Source organism: Equus przewalskii, chromosome 6 (assembly GCF_037783145.1).
Source record: "Equus przewalskii isolate Varuska chromosome 6, EquPr2, whole genome shotgun sequence".
Lineage (NCBI taxonomy): Eukaryota > Metazoa > Chordata > Mammalia > Perissodactyla > Equidae > Equus > Equus przewalskii.
In genome coordinates, this window is record NC_091836.1 from 82,974,797 (window position 1) to 82,997,012 (window position 22,216).

The 22,216-nt window shown below is 44.3% G+C and overlaps 1 protein-coding gene across 1 annotated transcript in view; it reads left to right on the top strand.

Annotated features, from left to right (window-relative positions):
• SPON1 (spondin 1) overlaps positions 1 to 22,216 on the top strand; it is a 245,183-nt gene that overhangs the window by 130,615 nt on the left and 92,352 nt on the right. Inside the window, exon 6 of the mRNA XM_070626401.1 lies at positions 14,082 to 14,230. Within this exon, the coding sequence (XP_070482502.1) occupies positions 14,082 to 14,230 (149 nt within the window). The remainder of the gene's footprint in view (positions 1 to 14,081; positions 14,231 to 22,216) is intronic.

Below are 22,216 nucleotides of genomic sequence, written 5' to 3' on the forward strand. Positions count from 1 at the left end.
TCTTTATATAGAGATTATTTTGGAATTTTTATATACATAATTATTATCTTCTACCAACAATTCCTCCCTAGTCTTTAAGCCTTGTCTACCTCTATCTGGCCTTACTGCCCTGGCTAGAGCCTCTAGTACAATGTTGAATAGAAGTGGTGATAGTAAGCATTCTTGCCTTGTTCCCAATCTTGTGGGGGAAGCTTTTAATGTCTCATTATTAAGTAGAATTTTTTCTATTGCTTGTTTGTAGATATTTTTCATCAGGTAAAGAAGGTTCCCTTCTATTCCTAGTTTGCTGGGATTTTTTTTTTTTTATCATGAATGGATATCGAGAGTAATCAAATGCTTCTTCTGTATCTATGAAGATATCATATAATTTTTCTTTTTTTCTGTTAATGTGATGAATTATATTGATTGAATTTTGAATATTAAACCACCTTGTATTCCTGGAATAGACCCCACATGGTTGTGATATGGTGTATTTTTTCTAAATATCTAGATGTAAGGTTGTTTCGAGGTTTCTGCATCTATGGTCACAGAAAAGATTGGGCTCCTATCATCACCTTTACCTTCAATTTTGAGGTGGAGTTTTTTGCCCCAGCCTGACTCCTCTTTCGTCCTCCGTATAGACTTAGCTCAATAGACTTCACTTCCATTATTAGCTTAGCAAACTTTCCCCAGAGCCTCTAGCTTCTTTCTCACTGGCAGAACAAGAAGCTTTCCCACAGACAAAGCAACCATGATCCAAATCCTGGTTCAACCGCTCACAGGCAATGTGTCCATTACAAGTTACAGAGCTTCTCTGAGCCTCTGTGTCCTCATCAGGGAAATGGGACTGAGAAGTAAATTAGATAATACATATGACGGCATCTGGTACAAGTATGTGCTCAGTAAATCTTGATTCTTATTACCTCGTTTCTCTGCTACCTAAAGACTTTTCAGACACAGAAGAGCATTGGCTTGTTTACAGGCTTAGCCAACAGTTAAGATTCAAACCTGAAAAATAAAACTAATGGGGGTGGGAGAAGTCCATTCTTTTTGTTACACTCTAAAGAACAAAGAAAAGTTATTTACTGCTCCTGCTAAGTTCTTAAATAAGCTCCTAGATTTTTAAAATTAGATAAACATTACTAGAATTTATCATCCAAAATGCTATAGTTCCTTTCCTGGGGCTTCAAACTCAGGTGTTAATGGTATAGGAAACATTCAGAAGTTGTCCTGGAATATAGCCTGTCTCCCATATATAACAATGTATATGTGGAAAAATTGGCGTGGAAGGACTTAGTTAAAGTTCCTGTTTCTAGAAATATAACCCTAGTGCTATTTGTTGGTGCACAATAAACCTTCAACCAGCCTCTATAGTAGCAATGGAGATGGGAGTTTGGGGATGCCTGAGATTATGTTCTTTGCCTCTGAGATAAGAATAAGGTGATGGGCTAGGCTTTAGAGATGTCCATATAAATCAGGAGTCAGAAGTTCAGAAAAATTGGATTGGGAAGGCTGAGTTCAAAGAAGGCTGAAATTTATGAACGTCAAGAGCCAATACTCCCACTGTTGTCAGGGGCACTGGATAAGCACTGTTCTGTTTATCCCCCTGGTATCCCCACCATAAGAGCTGATTCTGATGACAGCCATGGGTGACATCAGAATGACCTTCTAATTAAATCTGGACTTGGATCAGGCTGTGGATCCCCAGTGGAGAAAAAACAGCATGGCCTTGGCAGACCCAGCAATAATCTCAGCTCTGCCACTTATTAGCAGCTCTGTTCCCTCATCCATAACATGGGGATGATAATGACCTATCAAGTATGAACACTGTGAGAATGGAAGGATGTTGGCTAACACCTATGAAGTGCGTGATGCAAGGAATGTACTTGATAAATGGTAGTGGTTGTAAGGATAATGGTATTGATAATGATAACAATGGCAACAATGATGACTCTGACAAAGGAGACAACATCCATAGCTTTGGGTGGAGGGGTGCTGAAGGGGTATTTGTATTCTATACTTTGCTTAGAGAAACAGGAGGAGCAACCCCAGCTGGCTCTTGTCATATCTGCAGACTGTTATTTTATGGATCTCTGGGCCTAGACACGTGATCTTACCTGAAAGAGCCATGTCTTAATTTCCCCAAAAGCAGAGCCTGAGGCAAGGACTTTGGTGCAGATAGTTTATATAGAAGGTGATCCAGGAAGCAAGAGTGAAGGAATTGGGGGGGGGGGGGGAATGATAGGGGAGGAGGAGGAATCGACCTAAGAGTGCTTTTTGAGGTCGCTGGCATCAGTGTACCTCTCAAAAGTGTACAGAATGCCTTCCGAAATTATCCACCTTCCAGAATTGTCCAGCAGTACCCACCCCTCTATAGGCTAAGGATTATCTCCAGGAGCACTAACTTCCTTGCACTCCCAGGCACTTGCTGGTTGGCTAAGTGGGCTTTCAAAGCTTCATAGAAGGCTGTGAGGCAGTAAATGGAAAGAAACACAGTACACTTGAGGTGGGCACTCACCGACAGCATGAGTGAGCAGGTGCTCGCACCTGCTTACACCTGTCATTGCTGTGGCTGGAGTCAGAAGCAGATGGAGGGTACGTGATACCGAGCACCAGAGGCAACTGCTATGGGCCAAACCCTAGCTCAAGTGCAGGCTCTTCCTGCATGCTGTCTCCCTGAACATGTGATTCACAACTGTGAGAGACCTTGGTCCCCAGTAGAGTCTATCCTCTCCCATCTCCGCTTCCCAGAAGGGGCCACCTGCACAGTTGGTCCTTACACTTAGCAGTACTCAGACCTATCCCAGGTTCCAGAGCTATGCTGTCCGATATGATAGCCACTAGACATGTGTGGCCATTTAAATTTAAATTGATTAAAATTAAATAATATTTAAAACTAAGTTCCTCAGTCACGCTGTCCCATTGTCATTTCAAGTGCTCAATAGCCACATATGGCGAGTGGCCACCATATTGGACAGCAGAGTATAGAATGTTTTTGTCTTCACAGAAAAGCTCAGTTAGACAGAGCCTCTCTAGATTGAGCCTAACTGGCCCAAATTCTGGCTCTACTGCTTACTAGCTCTGAGCAAGTCATTTAACCTTTCCTTGCTTTAACTTCCTAATCTGTAAAATGGGCATGTTTCAAGGATTAAATAAATAATAAGATATAAAGCACATAGTAAAGTCTCAGTAGGTGTTTATTATTATTATATCCCAGTTCCTAGGGCAATTCCTATGTGAGGCAGGCAGTTGTTAAAAAGCCTTCAGCCCTGATCCAGGCCTGAGTCCCTTGGGGCTCATCTCTGTGCTCCTAAATCATCTCCACACTCAAGATGCTCCTGCCATGTCCCCTCAAGTCTCAGAACAGAGATGCTGCTTTGACCACTTCTTGCTCTCAGCCTCTTTTCAGTCCCCCACCCTGACTCCAGAAGGTAGGACCTGAAACTTGACTACAAGCTGTGTCAGGGGTCTGCTTCTGGGAACTTCTGTCAGTACACCTGACTCATTCTGCTGCCATTTTCCCACCACTCGCTCCACCCACCCACTGGGCTTCTGTACCCTCCCAGTGCTAAACCGCAACTAACCTGACAACACCACTTGGAAAATCCAGCTACCCTCCAAGACCCTGCCTTACCCAAATGGACAAGTCCTGTGTGTGTTCCAATTTGCTCACATGCCCTACCTTCCCTGAAGAAATAGAATATTAATATTAAACGTAATATTTCTTGAATGTTTATTATGTAACAGGAACTGCACTGTTTTTGTAAGGATTTCCTTCCATAATACCCATAACAACCCTAGAAGGTAGTACTAGTGTTGGGTAAAAGGTTATTTCCATTTCACAGATAAGAAAACTGAATCTTAGAAAACTTGGATTGCTTGTTCAAAGACGCAGAGCTCATAAAAGGAAACAGGAACATGATGATGGCCTTAAACCAGCAGGAGGTCTCTTTCTTCTTTCGAGGCCTTTGAGGGAAGGATGAACTGATACATGCAACAGCATGAATGAATCTCAAATGTGTTATGCTAAGTTAAAGAAGCCAGACTTAAAAGGCTACATGCTGTATGAGTCCATTTATATTATGTTCCAGAAAAGGCAAAACTGTAGGGACCAAAGGCAAATCAGAGCTTGTCAAGGGCTGTGATTAGATGAATAGGGTTGACTACAAAGGGGCATGTGGCAATTTTTTTAGCTAATAGACCTATTCTATATCTTGATTATGGCAGTGGTTACATGATTGCATCAATTTGTCAAAACTCGCTAAACTATACATTTAAAAGGATGAATTTTGTTGAATTTAAAGTATACTTTTATTTTTTTAATGGGAAATAAAGCAGACAGTAATTTTCCTCTGATTGCCCCCAGCAATTATCCAACTGTGGGAATGGAGGGGAGCAAAAGTCAAAGTTTCAAAGACTTGGTGGAGTAAATGAGCTCAGGTGGGAGCTCAGGATCAGGTTGCAAGGACTTGAGAAAAGAATTCAAGGAGAGGAAGTGGAAACAGTGAGCCCAACTTTCCTGAAAAGCCTGGAGATGCAGGAAAGACAAAAGGTAGGCTTTGTGGGGAAAGAGCATTGATGGAAGATTTTTTTTCACCCAGCATGAGAAAACTTGAACCTCCTTCCTTTAAGGGAGAAGCTCTTCAGTGAAAAAGAGATTAAAGGTGGACCTTACCCCATGCATGTACCATCCCTAGCACACTTCATTCTTTCATATAGATCTGAGTTGCCATCTGTTTTCATTTCCCTTCAGCTTCAAGAACTTCCTTTAATATTTCATATACCACAGGTGTGCTGGTGATAAATTCACTCAGCTTCTATTTATCAAAAAAGTGTTTTATGTCACTCTCATTTTTAAAGGATATTTTTGCAGGATATAAAATTCGAGGTTGACAGTCTTTTATTTCTTTTAGAACTTTAGAGATCTCATTTCATTGTCTTCTGGTTTGTCTTGTTTTTGAAGTCAGCAGTCATTCTTTCTTTATTTTCCTGATTGTAATCTGTCTTTTATTGCCTCTGACTGCTTTTAAGATTTTTTTCTTTAGCTCCAGTTATCATCAATTGATTATGAAGTACCTACATATAATTTCCTTTGTTTTAATCCTGTTTGGAGTTTATTGAGCTTCTTGGATCTGTAGGTTGATATTTTTCATCAAATTTGGGAGAATTTCAGGCATTATTTCTTTAAATATTCTTGTTACCCAATTTCTCTACCCTCTCTTTCTGGGACTCCAATTACCCCTATGTTAAACCACTTACTGTTATTCTAAAGGTCGCCAGGACTCTAGTTCATTTTTTTCAAACTTTTTTTTCCGCACTTCATTTTGAATTGTTTCTATCACCCTGTCTTTCGGTTTGCAGGTCTTTTCCTTTGTCATGTCCTGATCAAATATTGTATTTTTCAGTTCTAGAATTTCCCTTGAGTTTTTAAAAATAGTTTCTGTTTCTCTGCTGAAAGTCCCTATCTGTTCACTAATTAAGTCCATCTTTTTCTTTAAATCCTTGAACATATTGATAATAGATATTTTAAGTCCTCATATGATAATCCCAACATATCAGTCGTCTCAGGAACTCTCTATTGACTTGGGGTTTTTGTTTCATGGTTATATACCATATTTTCCTGCTTCTGCACATGTTAGTAATTTTTGATTGTATGAGGGCTCTTGTAGATGCTACATTATTGAGTGTCTGGATTTGTTGTCTTCCTTTAAAGAGTATGGAGTTTTGATCTGGCAGATGGTCAATTTACTGATAGATCTGCTTGATTCACCTTCAAGGCCTTTTTCCTAAGCTTTATTAGGGTAAGTCTGGAGTAGCCCTTACTCTAAGGCTAAAGTAGTGGCTTTTCTAGGTCTCAACTGAATGCCCAGAGTGGTCAGAAAGGTCTCTCTAATATGAATGGTTGGATGTCCTACATCTCTAGCGTTGTGTGATCTCTGGAATTTCCATTCAGCTCTCAACTCCCCAGTAGCTATTCTCTCACAGGCCTTGTACAGTCTCACCCTGCCCATGTGCAGCCTACTGTTTGGTCAAAGATTTAAGGGGACTCCTATGCATATTTCTGAACTTCCTTCTCCAGACAGCTCCCTCCTTTCTGGCATTCTTACCAGTAAATACTGTCTACCTCAGCAGCCTCAAATTGCTATCTCTACCTCCTCAGCTCAGCCCAATTGCCATACTCTGCTGTGCTTCATCTTCCTGCACCACAAACCAGAAAATGTCCAGGATAAACCTGGGGCTCACCTCTTGTATTTCCCTTCTGTGAGGGATAATAGTCCTTTGCTATCTATTTTCCAGCATTTGAAAACTGGTGCTTCATATATTTTCCCAATTTTATAGTTACTTATGTGCAGGGGGCTAGTTCAGTGCCATTTGCTACATCAGAGTCAGAAGCAGAAGTTGTGTGAGCATATATAAAGTTGGGAGTTGTCTGTTGACAAGGCTATCTTATTCGCTTCACATTTCCTTCAAGATAAAATAAATGCTTACTGTTAAGATGTTCATACTCCTTCGTGATATGCCTGGCTGACTAGTTTCACCGCTGATAATCCCTTCCTTAGAAATATATACACATACACACACACGCACACACACTACCTTGACCTACTAGTGGTTTTCCATGTACCTCTGGCCTTTTCTTATGCTCTGATTTTGCACATACTGGTCCTTCTGCAAAAATACCCTCCCTCTTACCCCTTAATTACCTTGCTAACTCCTACTCATCCTTCAGAGTATTGCTCAGCTGCCATTTCCTCCAGGAAACCTTCTTTGGTACACTCTGGGTTAAGTGTCCTCTTGGTTGTGTTTTAAATTGCTTTGTTTTTGCCTTTATCAAAGCTGTACTGCACACACTTTATTGTAATTGCTTGTTATGACCTGTTCTTCATGCCCTCCACTCTACCCTCCAGACTGAACATCTCAAGGACAGGGACCAAGTCTGATTCTTCTTGGAGTTTCCATGGCCTAGCACGGGTTTTAGCAAAATTTATCTATAAAGGGCCAGATAGCAAATATTTTAGGGTTTGCAGGCCAGACAGCCTCTGCTGTAACTCCTCAACTCTGTCATTGTAGCAGGAAAGCAGCCATAAGCAATACACAAATAATATGTAAAATATAAAACTTTATTGTAACAAAAAACAAGCAGTGGGTTATAGCTTACTGATCCCTGACTTAGCACATAGTATTTGCCCAGAAATGTTCATTCATTCAATTAATTAATTAATAGAATAGAATATTATTATTGGAGGTGTCAGAGAAAAGGCAGAAGAATGTAATGAATTGCACAAATGTGAGGGTTTTCCCTGAAATAGAAACATGACACTTCTCTTGAGACCTTAAGGAAGGGAAAAGGGTCAGCTGAGTGAAAAAGGCAGAAAGATAGAAAGTTGAGGAATTTCTGGCCTAATTGACAGATCTCCTCATGCAGGGTTTTTTCCAGGAGGCTGTACTGGGATGGGACCCTGAAAACTAGAATGGCTTGGTTAGAGTGAGTTCCTGAAGCCAAGAGCACGAAGAGTTGGAGGACTGGTACAAGCTGTGTCCTGGGCAGCACCCAGTGGCAAACCCAGAGGAGCCGAGTTCTGTAACCAAGTCCAAAGCATCAGAAACCAGGCAGATTCTGGAACCGAGCCTAGGATGAGAATAACGAGGGTAAGAGAGAAGTGAGATCCGAGACAACTTTTAGGAATCGGCCGGCAGGTCCGCAGCATTTTTCTGTTGCTCACTGGCCATGTTGTGCCTGGATGAGTTTGTGGATGGGTTAACCTTGGTCTTCTCAGAAGAGTTAAATAACAAGTTCATCTACTAAGAGATGAAAGGGAGAGAGGAGGCTGAGACTTAGAGATGAGAGGAGCTCTGGTGTAGCTACTATAGCAAATTCCATAAGGGCCCAATTAGGGCCCCAAAGATTTGCTTGGATGTGATGGGTGAGGCTGTGGTTGGATAACAGGAGGTTGTAGCAATCCAGTCACCAAAGTTGTAGGACATTCTCTAATGAAGCGTTATCAATGGGTGTCAAGGAAATGAATGGGTGGCTTTCTGCAGGATAGGGATTGGCAGGGAAATGCAGCCACTAGCAAACCAAGCCAGAAAATCCGCACTGTCACTGAACACCTGCCATATGCAAACACCTCAGAGAATCCATCTACTGTACAACATACCTCCTCCTACACCAGACAAAAGGCTGCACACAATTCTTTTTCCATCAGCACTAGCCTTTTAAGCATCATTGTGAACACTGGTAATTTAGCACCAGCAATAACAACAGAAAAGGTGTCAGAAATGAGGTTACTATACATATATTCAAGATATCTCCCTGGAGGGCTTTTCAGACAAGTGCACCTGGTCGGCTACCAGTATCTCAAACTCACACGTCTAATCATTTCTTCCTCCCAGCTGCCCACCTGCCTCTGTCCCATCTATGCGCCATCCAAGCTATCAGGAGTAAACGTCTAGGCCACTTGAACAGTGCTGGACTCAGACAGAGACATGCTAAGCCAGATAGCTGTGGCCTTACCTGAGAGCCAAAGGGGCTGGCGATAGTCTGGGTTTCTCTGCCCCTGACCACAAAACTGAAGGCCCATCGTTTCATCAGAGACCCCACTGGTAGCTTCCCTGAGTATTCCTTTAAGGCCACAGCATTGGCCTCGTCCTCTTCTCCCCAGCCCTCCTGATACCCGAAGCTTCTCTTTCTCCTCCCTTATTTCCTGGAGGATGGTGGGGCCTGGGGCTAAACTTCTCTGTGTCCCAGCTAACTGAGGTCTGCTTAGCTACCTCATTCCACAGGCCCCAGACCCCTAAGTCCCATTTAGATGACTCCTTACCATTTTTTTCAGATTCAGGTCCTTGCATCTGACATTGCTGTCATCTCCACCCACCAGCTCTGTGTCAAACTGCCGCCAAATCACCCAATCAGTTTCCCTTTGATCCCCATGCCTTCCAGAAACCCATCTGGGTTTTCCCTGCCTTGTTCAGATTTAATTTGACTGGCTAATATTTACTGAGCCCATTTTATGTCAGCTGCTAGTCATTATTTCGCGGGCTTCAGCCTCAGAGTGACACCAGGAAGCTGGTCATGTCAATATCCCTACTTTACAGATGAAGAAACTGGGGTTGAGAGTGATTAACTGACTTTGTCAATCTAGAAAGTTTCAGAACTGAGACTAGAACACACATTGGTCTGATCCGAAAACCAGAGTTTTAACTACTTCCCCAAACTGCCTCCCAAAGACTGCCCAACCTCCCCTCTCGTTGGCTCTCATTGGCTCGTATCTCTGATCTCAGGTCCATTTCCTCTCCGCTGCCCCAGTCAGACCCCACACAGCTCAGGCAGGGGATGTTGATGTGTCTCCCATTTGGTCTCCTTACTCTTTGGCCTCCCCCTTCCTACCACTGGGTGTGTCCTGCCAGAGATGTGGTGCAGTGTTGTAGAGAAGAGCTGGGCTATGGCACGAGACGGACCCAACTTTGGATCCCCACGTCTTCACTCATCTGTTTCTGTGATCTTGGATTAACTCAATTAAGCTCTCTGAGTCTAAGTTTCCTCATGTGAAAAATGGAAATTATGACAGGATCTGTACCAAAAGAATTTTCTTTTTGAGTGTTTAATGCGATAATATACGTCAAGTCCTTGGCACAGTGCCTGGACAAGGACATTGAGTAGAGGCTTGATACATGTTAACTACTGTTGTGTCAGTCTTCCCAGAAGGAAACTTCCATCATGTGTCCCCCTTTCCTGATGCCATGTGCCACAGTGGGCACTCAGCACCCTCCACAACCTGGCCCCGACTTTCTTTTTCATCTTATCCCTTTGTCCTCTAACTCTCCAGTCTATCAAATAGTCTTCTCTGTTTCCTGACCTCTCAGTGGGATGTAGGAAAAAGAGCTCTGGACTTAGGCAGGGTAAGGCGGATCTGATTTGCTCTGGGATCAGGCAGATCTGGGTTTGAACCCCAGCTTGGCCCCTCACTAGCTCTGTGAGCTTGGGTAGGTTTTTTAACATCTCTGGCCCTCAATTTCCTCATCTATGAGAATGAGGTTGTAGTAAGAGTTACACCTAGGCAAGCATTATACCTAACACCTAAGAGGTGTTTATTCTCTTTTCTACTTGTTAATAGAATTCCTGCTTCTACTGCCCTGCCAGTCTTCCCATGGGAGCCTCCTTCCATTTGGAGCCTCCTTCCATTTGGAAAGTTTCCTTGCTCCTCCACCTTCTTTTGGATTCCTTTTATTTTTTTAATTGTTTTTATTTTTGAGGAAGATTAGTCCTGAGCTAATATCTGCTCCCAATCCTCCTGTTTTTTGCTGAGGAAGACTGGCCCTGAGCTAACATCCATGCCCATCTTCCTCTATTTTATATGTAGGCTGCCTGCCACAACATGGCTTGACAAGCAGTGCATAGGTCCACACCCGGGATCCGAACCGGCAAACCCCAGGCCACCAAAGCAGAACGTGCGAACTTACCCGCTGCGCCACCAGTCCAGCCCCTAGATTCCGCTTTTAGATTCCCATAATGCTTTCTGTCTGTAATAATACAGAGACCTTTTGTTTTGTACAGTTCTTTAAAATTTTCATAGTTCTTTCCAAAACCAGCCCAATTAATTTGCACAAGTCTGAGAAATAGTCCAGCGTAATAATAATTATCTCTGTTTTTGAAAGGTAGACTGAGGCTCTGAGAGATCAAATGACTGGTTCATGGTCACAAATGGAAGCCTGGAGCCTGCATGCAAGTCTTCAGGCTCTTAGTCACTATGCTTTGTAGTCTGAGTCCTCGCCCTAGCCTGGTGCCTTGCCAATATCTGTTATGTGGTTGATGTCATTCAGTGTGTTGAAATTTGAATTAATTTGGTGTGTTGCAAGACCATGGTAGGAAATTAACAACTGTATTGACTAGAAGGTTGAACTGGTACAACGACATTTTATTCAAGAGTAAGAAACCACAAAGCATCCCACTCTTGAGGCACCTTCTTCTCTGTCCATGTGGCTTTAGACTTTGAATCCTAGGATTTGGGGAATTTGCAGTTAGCTGCTCCATCCCCTTGCTCTGTGTTCTTGTTTCTATAATGACCCTGCCCATGCTGGATTGTAAATAATCTGCTTATCCCTCTGTTTCCGCACCCCCAGGCTGTGAGTCCTTCCAGGACAAGCACCATATTCAACTCCTGTCAGTGTCCAGGGCCTGCCTCTGTGCTTGGCACATAGTTAATGGAAGCTGAATGAATAAACCGGAAAGACTTATCTGAGTCCATCCCCTAATCCTCCTGTGATTGTGCTTATTCCTACTCACTTCTTTTATTCCATGTTATTATATATGTCGTATCTCTTAAACTGAATTAAAGTCAAGTTCATGTTTTGCTTATTTTTGTAGCCTCCCTAACAACCAGGAAAGGAGGAAACTGTAATTATTGAGTGTCTACTGTGTGCCAGTAGTGATTGCACGTATATTGTCCCTCTTTTTTTCTTTTTCGGTGAGGAAGTTTCACTGTGAGCTAACATCTGTTGCCAATCTTCCTCTTTTCTTTTGCCTGAGGAAGATTAGCCCTGAGCTAACATCTGTGCCAATCTTCCTCCACTTCGTATGTGAGTTTCCATCACAGCATGGCTGATGAGTGGTGTAGATCTGCACCCAGGGTCTGAACCCGTGAACCCAGACCACTGAAGTGGAGTGCGCTGGACTTAACCGCTACACTGCAGGGCTGGCCACTATTATCTCTTTTTTTAAAAAAATTGAATTTAATTCTTATGATATGTCGGTAAGCTAGGCATTATCACCCTTGAATTACAAAGGAGGGAGCTGAGGCTCAGGGAAATAAAGTACTTGGAATTTGACCAAGTTTACACAGCTAGTAAGTGACAATGCCAGGATTTGAATCCCTGTCTGCTGGCTCCAAGACCAATACCTTTCTTTTTTGTTGTTGTTTAGGGTTTGTGTTTCAACAGCATGCAGGGTAGATGAGTGCATTAGCCCGGTAGGTGTCAGGAAGTCTGCTCATCTGACACTTGCATTTAATCACATTGAATCAAATCTGTGCAGGCCTGATCCCAGATGCTTCAGGCACATATAACTGCCATCTTCCCATTTCATTGCTTGGATGAAATGCTTCGGGAAACATGTACTGAGCACTCACAATGCATCAGGCACAGTGCTAGACACTGGGGATACTGTGCTGAAGACAGGATCCCTCAGGGAGCTTATAGTCTAATGGGAAAACAGACATGTAACGGTGATCATAAATGCGATCTGTGTATGGGGAGACAGAAGACAAGGGCTTAGGTCAGTCTAGGGTGGTCTTGGAAGGCTTCTGGGTAAATCATGAAGGAGGAATGAGTTGGCCAAGCCAAAAGGAGGAAAAGCACAGAAGGAACAGCATGTGCTAAGCCACTGAAGTACAAAATCATAAGTAGGATGGGTCGGGAATAAGGGGCCATTTTGGTAGAACAAAGCAGGGTGAGGAAGAGATGCTGGAACGGGTCTCCCAGTGTTCACATCATGAACCAAAGGTCACGACTGGCTCCTAGCCCTTGCCCCTGCATAAGCAGTGCTCTTGGCTTAGATGACAGCTAGGACATTCTCCCTACTCAGGAAGTGAGTTAGAGAAATAGCTGGCAGCACCTCCATCTCTCTTCTCTAGGGACATGATGGATAAACACAGGGTTTGCATTTCTCTGAGTGTAGGAAATAAGAACAAGCAACTGGGCAGACCCACATGTGATGTCATCTGCCTGGGGTGGGGCATGGCTGCCCTCAGCATGCCAGGAGGGTGGGTTTGTGCCCACGTTCTTGATGTGCCCCTGGAGCAGAGGACCCTGGGGTAGCAGGTGGCAGAGATAAACAGGATGAGGCCCTTTTCATAATCATTTTCTTAAGTAGTGGGCGGAGTGGAGAGTTTTGCCCACTCTGGGCCACAGGGTGTTAAACTGCAGATGTCAGTTGGGTTCATCCAGTTCAAGTTTTCTTCTTTGCTGTGCTTGAAAATATTTAACTTGAGACTTTGTAAAACCAATCAAAGAATGGCGGAGAACTGAGCCAACCCTACGATGAGTTGTATGTAACTTAGTAATAAATGTTATGTGTCTATCTTCATCATGTGCAAACGCAAATCCAATGTGGTGCTGATGTTGACTCTGTTCCTCTCCTTCCTCCCCCTGAGACTTTGAGAAATCTATAGGTTAAGTTCTGTCTTGATCTTGCCCAGATCTTATCTGTTGTCCCCTATGTCATCCATTAATTCCCTCCTGCTTCCCACCACAGTCATCGTCCCGCATGATCCTCACCAAACCACTGTGGACCGGTCACTTCCTCATATCCAAACTGCCTCTCCCATCCTTTAACATGGCTACCCACCTGCCTCTCCTGCTGTAAGGTACATAAAAGCCAGCTAAAGACAATTGTGCTTATTCTGGAGAACTGCTAAGTCTGTTCCCAACTCACTCCTTTTACCTTTTGCTCCTCACTCGCCTCCCCAGCTCCACACTCCAATTTTTCTCCCTCTAATGCATTCTCCACACTGCTGCCTGGATGATTTATGTAAAATTCAAATGCAACTGTGTTATTCCCTTGCTCAGAACCCTTCAGTGGTTTCAGACCCTTTCAAATGACATCCACACTCCTGAAGCATTCAGAACAAGGCCCTCCATGAGCAGGTTCCTTCTACCTCCCTGGCATCATTTCCTACCTCTCCCCTGACAGTCTGTGACACAGCAATGCTAAATTACTTGTGGCTCCCCAAACACACAATGTTATTTAATGTTTCTGAGTCTGTCAGAAATAGCCTTTCCTCACTATTCTGTCTTACAAATCTGATTAGCCTCAAAATTCTCTCAGCTGTCCTCTTCTCTGAGACCCTCCTAGACAGAAGTCATCATTCTGGGGTGCCTCTGTCTTGTTTGAGCATCTACCATTGCCCTGTGTGCATATTCCCAAGACTTACTTGCTTATAGGGACTGTCTTACTCATCACTGACTAGCACAGGACCTAACCCAGAGCAGGTGCTTTGCCTGCTCCGGTTGAATTGCTGTCCGATTATACCTCCTCCCCATCATTTGAGGGATTTGTGTTTTAGCCACAGCCACACTGATACCTGCATCCTGATTGGCTTTTCCAGGTCGGGCCAATCACTGGTCTGCGATCATTGGTGGATCCCACTCCAAGAATTATGTGCTGTGGGAGTATGGAGGATACGCCAGCGAAGGCGTCAAACAGGTTGCAGAATTGGGCTCACCAGTGAAAATGGAGGAAGAAATTCGACAACAGGTAAGGAAAACAATCACAGAATGACCAAAAACCAGAAATTCAATCAAAGCATCCCTCAGCTTTCTTTCCCAGGAGCTTGAAATTTACAGTACCATGTGCTGGAAAATCGGTAACATAGGAAGCAAAATCTATTCACTTGAGTTTTGGGAGATTAATATCAAGCAGAGGATAGAGGCACAAAAGTCCATCTTGTTTTCTCAGATTTTCCCTGACTGCATTTGTGTTTTCTTCGGCTTGTGCTAAAAACCACTGCTGTGACCCCAATGTTGGGATGCTGTGTGTCTGGTCTCCTGAGAGCCAATGTGGTGGATTTCACTTTTCTTACTGTGATCCTTGAGAGGGTCAGAGGAGTGCCATTCAAGCTGTCTAAGCCAGAATCGCCATTTCCTAAAATAAACGTTTATGTATCATCACATGCTTTTCGCAACTATGTCTTGAGGTGTTTGATAAATTAGTTGATCATTATTCATAATCATTATAGACCGAAGTATCTTTTATGTACCACGTACTGTGTCATGTGGCCCCCAGAGCTGTACCATTATCTAGGTCCCCACTCATACTGCTGAGAGATAAGGGAGAAATAGCCCGTCATTCTTTCCGATTTGTTTGACTGACAGTGCCCTCATCCCTCATCAAAAGCTCTAGGAAGAGGCTGATGAGGGATCTTGAAGGAAGAGCTACAGTTTTTCTATGGCCATTCACAGGCTGTGCTGTGGAAAGGTGACAGTCCAGCTTTGGCCATCACTAACCACAAAAGCCATTTGGGTCTGAGAGGATTTGGTGGGTATCCACGTCTCACTGACCACAAGTGGTCAGGAGGGAGTAAGGAAGGAGCAAACTGTGTTGTCCTGCTCCCCATCCCGTCCCACGTCTCCTGAGACAATGCAGGAGGCCCCGGAGACGCTGGGCCGGTGAGTCATGATGTGTGCGTGCTCAGAGGCCTGAGCAGCACAGGAGGCCAAGCACAGCTGAGGCCCCCAGCTCCCCTTGAAGTCTACCACCTGGACTCCAGGCTCCTATGAACCCTAACGTGAATGCCACAAAGGTCACCCTGACTCCTACTATAATCCCCTGAGGAATCCTTTTGGACCAGACTCAAAAAATGCCCAGGAATTAGCTTATGTTTCTGATTAATTTGATTTAAAGTCCCTTCTCCCTTCTTGGAAAAAAAAGTCTAACCAGATGTTCTAAGCTTGCATGTTATTCATCACGGTTCTATCTGTCCAACACTTAGTGTTTCTCTGATTCTGGCTGCCGTGCCTCATAAGTGGCATCACTCATTCAGGCTACAGCACAACCACATTCATCTGCAAAGTCATGGAGGCTCCATGTTGGTCCTAGTCTGTCCAACCTGTCCTTTGTTTGGTATCCTGAGGGTTCATGTTCCTAGTTCTCAAGCATGGAATTTTGGTACACTGGCTCATCAAGTTCTGTTGTGTGGTATGATGAAAACTATTTGTCACAAATAAGAGTTGAAATGGTGATGTTTGCAAATAAATTAGATCAAGGTCAACGGCATCTTCATAATAATGCCAGTCTTTCTCTTAGGCTATCTTGAGAGGTTTCTGGAGAGAAAGGAAGCAGGCACAAGTAGTGAGAAACTGGGACCACCTTGTACTGGTGAATGTTACCTGTCATATGTCATAGCAGTGAAAAGGTTGAAAACTGATGGATGGGACCCCCCAGCCTTAGAATCTCCCCTTTAGGAAAACATTCTTCGCTTGATGTGTTCCTAAGCAGCACATGTGGGATTAGCTTCTGTAGCACACAGACTGCCTGTCCCAGCTGGCTATTGTTCCCGACATTAAGTCACAGTAATAAGTTTAATTATGGGTACTGCACAGGGGAGTTAAAAATCCCACTGAGCATGTCTCAGGGTCTATCACCATCTTTCAGGCCCCCTGCTCCCAGACATCTGCTTCTAGCTGTTACTTCTAGGCTGAGAGGACAGTGTTCTTATCCTAGTTTTACAGAAGAGGACACTGAGGCACAGTCAATAGCTCAAGAATACCAGAACTTGAACCCAAGTCTGTCTGCTTCCAAAGCCTGGACCCAGTACCAGATACATAATTTGCAGGGCCTAGTGCAAATGCGGGGCCCCTTGTTCAAAATGTAAGAATTTCAAGATTGTGACACTGTGAATTTCCCAGCACGGGGCCCTGGGAGTTTGCAGGTCACACACCCATGAAGCCGGCCCTGCCCATCCACCTTCCCTTCCCCACACAGCTGTCCCACGGAGAGACTCCTCTCCAGCCCTGGAAATAAGCCCCGTTTCTATTGTTCCACCAGCAATGCACGAGCTCACCAGCTGCTAGGAAAATCCGTTGGATAGAGTGATTTCAGGGTCTCCTCACCCCTAACAGTTCGTGGTTCTAAATATTGTTCTCTGCAAGCACATAGCCTGTTTTATTTTTCTGTAAGCCAGGTAAGAAACAGCATGAATAGGAGCAAGAATATGAATCCTCCTAGAATATAAACATGCGTCCTCTGAGTAACCAGGAACTTGTTTGAACACGTCGACAAACTAACACGGCGTTCTCAGCCTTTAATACCTTATGTCCCACCCATTGCTCTATCAAAGAAGCCGAGTCCAACCAGGATGAAAATCAAAAGCCCTCTTTTCCCAGGAAAGACATTTATATGCTTACTAACATTCTCTTATGATAGACTTATTGCCACCTCCAAGTTTCAAGGGCGTTAAAAATCACAGCAGATATTGTTGGAGGTAAATCTTACGCTAATAGATTTCAAACACAAATGAACAAAAATAGTAATCCCATTAGTAGTGGAAAATTGTAATAATATTATTGAGTATAAATGCTAATGTTACCATAACTGCAAAACACCAATAAAATCAATGAAAAATTACAGCAGCATTATTGGCAATAATGACCCTGGCGGCCAGAGTGAGTGGGGGGAGGGCACAAGGCACACTTTTTAGCGGGGGGATGGAGGCAAGTGTGTCCTGGCGGGGACTGTGGACTAGCCTGGCAGGTCATGAATGGGTAACCCAAGGCAGGTGGAGGCAGTAGGAAATGGCAGATCACACTTGTGGGTAGGTGTGGCAACTGAGAGTGAGCTGATATGCTCATTGTTATGAAAAAGTTACACGAAGACCATTTCTGCTTCATCAAGCGCTCATTTATGGCATGTGTACTAGGTGTACTAGGGGTCTGGTTCTCTGCTGGATGCTGGCCCAAAGATGGTGCCCGTTTCACCCTGTTATTCATGCTAGAAACCTAGGCGTCATTCTTGATTCTACCCCCTGCCCCAATGTCTGCCTTCTCTCTTAAATTCATGCAGTCAGTCCCTCCTCAGCACCGCCTCGTCAAAACCATCCTCAACTCTTGCCTGAATTGTTGCACTAAGCTCCCGACTCCCTGCCCCGATGCTCTTCCTGTGATCCACACTGCCTCAGGGCCATTTTATGGAACACAAATCCGATCACACCACTCCCCCAGTTAAAATGTTTGATGCTCCGGACTGACCCTAGGATAAAACCCAAACTCCTTATCAGAGCTTGAAAACCCACCATCATCCAGCCTTGTCTTATCTCTCCCTTCTTATTTCTTGCTGCAGCTCTGAGCTTTGCCCATGCAGAACCTCTTTCAGTCTCCCCAAAGACCATGCCCCTCTTGCATCTGGGCCATCTCTCAGCCTGGAACGTCTTCCAGCTCCCCTTTAAGTGGTGAACTCCTATTTTCCCTTCAGGACTCAGCTGAAATGTTGCTTCTTCCTGGAAGCCTTCCCGAATTCTGTACAAGATTGGTCCCCTTGCCAGGTGCTCCCACAGCACCTCCTCTATCGTTACCATCATCACTTTTACTGTAAGTCCTTGTCTGATGTCTCTCCCTCACTAAACTGCAAAGTTCAAATCTGCACTTTCTATCACTTCACTCTGAGCTGGGTATGGTGTTAATTTCTTCATAATTATTTCTTGAGTGTATTAATTTATTCATTCAATAACTTTACTGAACACCTACTAAATGTCAGGCATTAGAGATACAGCAGTGATCAGATCCTTCCATGCCTTCGTGGAATCAATGTTCTAACAGGGAAGACAAGGAAAAAAATTGGTTAAATAATTACAAATTATGGCAATTGAAAAGAAACCAGCAAGGGGTGACATAATGATAGGGAGGGACCTTTTTAGATAAGGTGGTCAGGGAAGGTCGCTTTGAGGAGTGAGCATTAAGCAAGACTCAAAAGGAAAGATCATTCTAGATGGTGACATAGCATGTGCAAAGACCCTGAAGTAGAGAAGAGCTTATTGTGTTTGAAGAACTAAGAGAAGACTAGTGTGGCAAGAGGAGAGAGAGTGAGTGGGAGTGGGGCACAACATGAGACCAGAGGCCTGAATGAAGGACCATGTTATCTCCACTCCCAGATTGGGAGAAATTCCCAGGTTGGGTGGGAGAGGCAGATCCATAAATGCAGGGGAACTCTGCATCAGCTGGGGGAATGACAGCATTGAACTGTGGGAGTTCTTGGATGTGCCCTCCTCTGAGTGACCCCAGGCATTAACATCCTTTGTTCCCTGTGGTCAGAGACACATGTTAGTTTCAATGTCACTTCCCCTGGGGAGGCTGGGCCCAGCATCCCTCTCCCTGTGCAATCCTTCTCCTAGCCTGAGTTGTCCCTGCTTGCTTCCTTCACTGTCTCCCAAGTAAGCGGTGTCCCTTGAAGGCAGACACTTGGTTTTCCTCACTGCTGGAGTCTCCTTTTCAAACCCACCTCTGCTTCCGTTCATACTCAGTCTATTACTTCACATTGTTACTTTTATCTCTTCTATTTTCAACGCGTCTAATTGTCTCTTTCAGATTATCCTGTTATCTCAGGGTCTTAGGGACTAAAGTTCCTTTGAACTGAACTTGGTCTCTCTCTCCTCATCACTCGTTTCCTCGTTTGCTTTTGGATTGTTTGCTCATCTTTAGCAGGTGTTTTTCTTTTTTTCCAGGCAGGAGTCCTCTGAGCTCAAGTTGTGATGTTTCCTGAGGGTGACATTGTATTTTCTTCATGTCCACCTGAGTTTTTATGTCACTTCTCAGCTTGGAGTTCCCCACTGCATGGCTGGTGTAAATGTGGACTCTGCACTAACCCGTGGGAGAGGTTGGGCCTTGCATTTCTTGAAGGTGAATTTTCACTCAGAGGACAAGCTTCCTTGCCACCTTCCCCGAGGTGACGGATGGAGAGCTTTCTCGTCCCCTGTTCAGGAACAGGGCAGCCCTTCAAAATGTCTAGCTCGATGCAAGGGTGTCTTCCCACATCCCTCCTTGCACTAGCTCAAGACCTCCCCTTCTCTCCCTGCATGGCTCTAAAACCTCCAGCCCCTGGGGCCCGTATCCTGGTCCACAGCCCCAACAGGTCACCAGGCACCAGCTCCTGCCCAGTTCTGGTTAGCCTTTCCTCCTCATTTCCAGCATCTGAGAACTTCCTAAACTCAGCTATGTATTTTTAAAAATTTGTCTTGTTAAATCTGGTCTAGCGTTTCTGTGTTTGTAGCAGGAAGGAGAACCTTCTGCATCAGCTCAGTCTTTCATGTCTGCAGATGGCCACCTGATGTCTCCAGCACCTCATGCAGTGCCTCACACATAGCGGGTGTTCAATGAATATCTGAACTGGTTAATTGACAAGCGAGCCATGAATGTCCCTTGCATAAAACCATGACCCTTAAATGGCCACTCATCTATGAAAAATACATAGAAAAAACACTCCAGATTTTATATTCCTCTGGATCCAAGGCTTCCCTGACTGCAAGAAGTCTGATAATGGTGGAGTCTAATATGGGCACTGAGTGGTTCTTCTTCAGGAGGCCTCACTTTGGCCAATTACCTAAGCCGGCCAGCAGGGTTATCACACCACATGTGGCTCAAGACTCAATAAACAAGCAGGTGTTCTTTTTCTTTAAGTTGAAAGTTTATAAGGCTCTGGCAACCGGCAGAAAATGTTCAAGAATTTTCTTTTCTAATTTCCTTTTAAATCATTGGAGATAATCGGTATCTACTAAACTTTTATTTCTCCTGATTTTTGATTTTCTAAACTTTTGATCACTTTCCTGTAATTAAAACCATTGCCTGATTTCTGACATATTCCATGGATCATGACATGCTGCTTCATCTGGTTGAGAAAGTGACACACACACACACACACACACAAACACACAAGCATGTTACGAGTTTTATTTATAGTAATAAAGCTCCAATGGTCTTCCGTGCTTGTGAGAAGTAGTACTATATAACAGCTAAAAGACTCAGTTGGCTCTGAGTTAAGATTTTTCTGGGTTCAAATCCTGGCTCCATCACTTACTTACTGGGTGACTGTGGGCAAGTTACTTAACCCCTGCCTGCCTCAGTGTCCACTTCTACGAGATGAGGATGGTAGTAGTGCCAACTCCATGCTTACTGTGAGGACTAAGTGAGCTGGTAACGTGTAAGTGCTTGGAGCAGAGCCTGCCAGGTAGAAAGTGCTCACTAGATGTCACCTGTCATTACTATGTTCTTATTCTTGAGTCTCCTTTTCCTCATCTGTAAAATGAGGGTTTTGTCCTAAGATCTGAGAGCTCCTAGAGGAGCTAGAGTGTTAATGATTCTAAAGGTTCAAGTTCATCACGTCACTCCTCAGCCAGAGAACGCCCACACGATGAGGGCACAATTCTTTGCCATCCCCCAGGCTCTGCCTCTGCCTGGCCCTCCTCCCCCTGCTCAACAATGTCATCCCCTGAGAAGCCCTAACCCATTGTCCCAAAGTTGACCCTAAACAACTTGAGGACAATAACCATACCGTCATATCAAAAAGGAGCCACAATACAACTCCATGCCCATTCCAACTCTACTCCTTTGCTCATCCTCTTCCTACTCTTTGGAATAGCCTCGGCTGGATGCCCGCAGGAGCTAGTTCAATGCCACCTCCAGAACAAGGCCTAGAAGCAGCCAAGGACAGGAGATCTTCCCATACGCAACAGGACACCAGCCAAGGGGTGGAAATGCAGACAAGGCTGCCAGCCTGAGGAAGGAGGTGATCTGGTGGAGTCTCTTGATGTTAAGGAACAGGAACCCACCCAAACTAACTCAAGAACAAAGGAAACTGTATTGTAGGGAGAAAGTAGAACTCATGAGAACGCAAGTTGATATGAATGCAAAAAAGCCTCACAAGAGCTGTAACTGGAAGGCATCAGGCTGAGAACACCACTGCTGCTCTCCCCTCCCCAACCACCCCTGCTGCCCCACTCATGTGGTCTTTCCATGTTCTTCTCTGTGAATCTGTCCCCCCATCCTTGTTCAATAGACTTGATGTCCCTGCTTACTTATGTTGCACATAGCTCCAGATGGTGGCCATACAACTTTCTTCCTTGTCTTCCCATAGCCAACTGGGCGGTTCTGGTGACTGTTAGTTGAAATGCTGGAAAGACAGATTGGTCATTGGACAGTCTGTGTGTGGGTGCCCCTGCATCAGATATCTACCCCTCATCCAATCAGTGGCTACTGCCATGTAAAGAACCACCCACCCAGGTTACTACCCACAAGGGCTATGGGTAGGGCAGTTTATACTAAAAGGGAAATTAAAAGTAGGAGGTAAATTGATCAGTGGATTGACAAGAGCTAGACCGAGTCACAGAACCCCAGCCAAAGGACCAGAATTCAGGTCAGGATGTCAGTCCCACAGGAGAGGCGAGCATTAAAGTGAACAGGGGCTCAACACAAAAGAGAGGGGAGATCAGCAGAACCCCAGGATGCAGAGCTAAACCAATTGGGTGAAGAATGCTGAGTCTAGATATTGGTTCAGCCATTGAGGTGGGACTAGGGACATCATTAGACCCAAGGATAAGGATCTGGAAAGGCAGAGATCAGAGAAAAAGTATGGGGGCCAAGAGCATTTTCAAGACCACTTATTTGTCCTTGCCACTTGCTGCCTTACATTGTTACTTAAGAACTGTGAAAACAGTACAAGGCAAGTAGATAAGCTTTAATGTGCCTTCCTAAGTCTTTG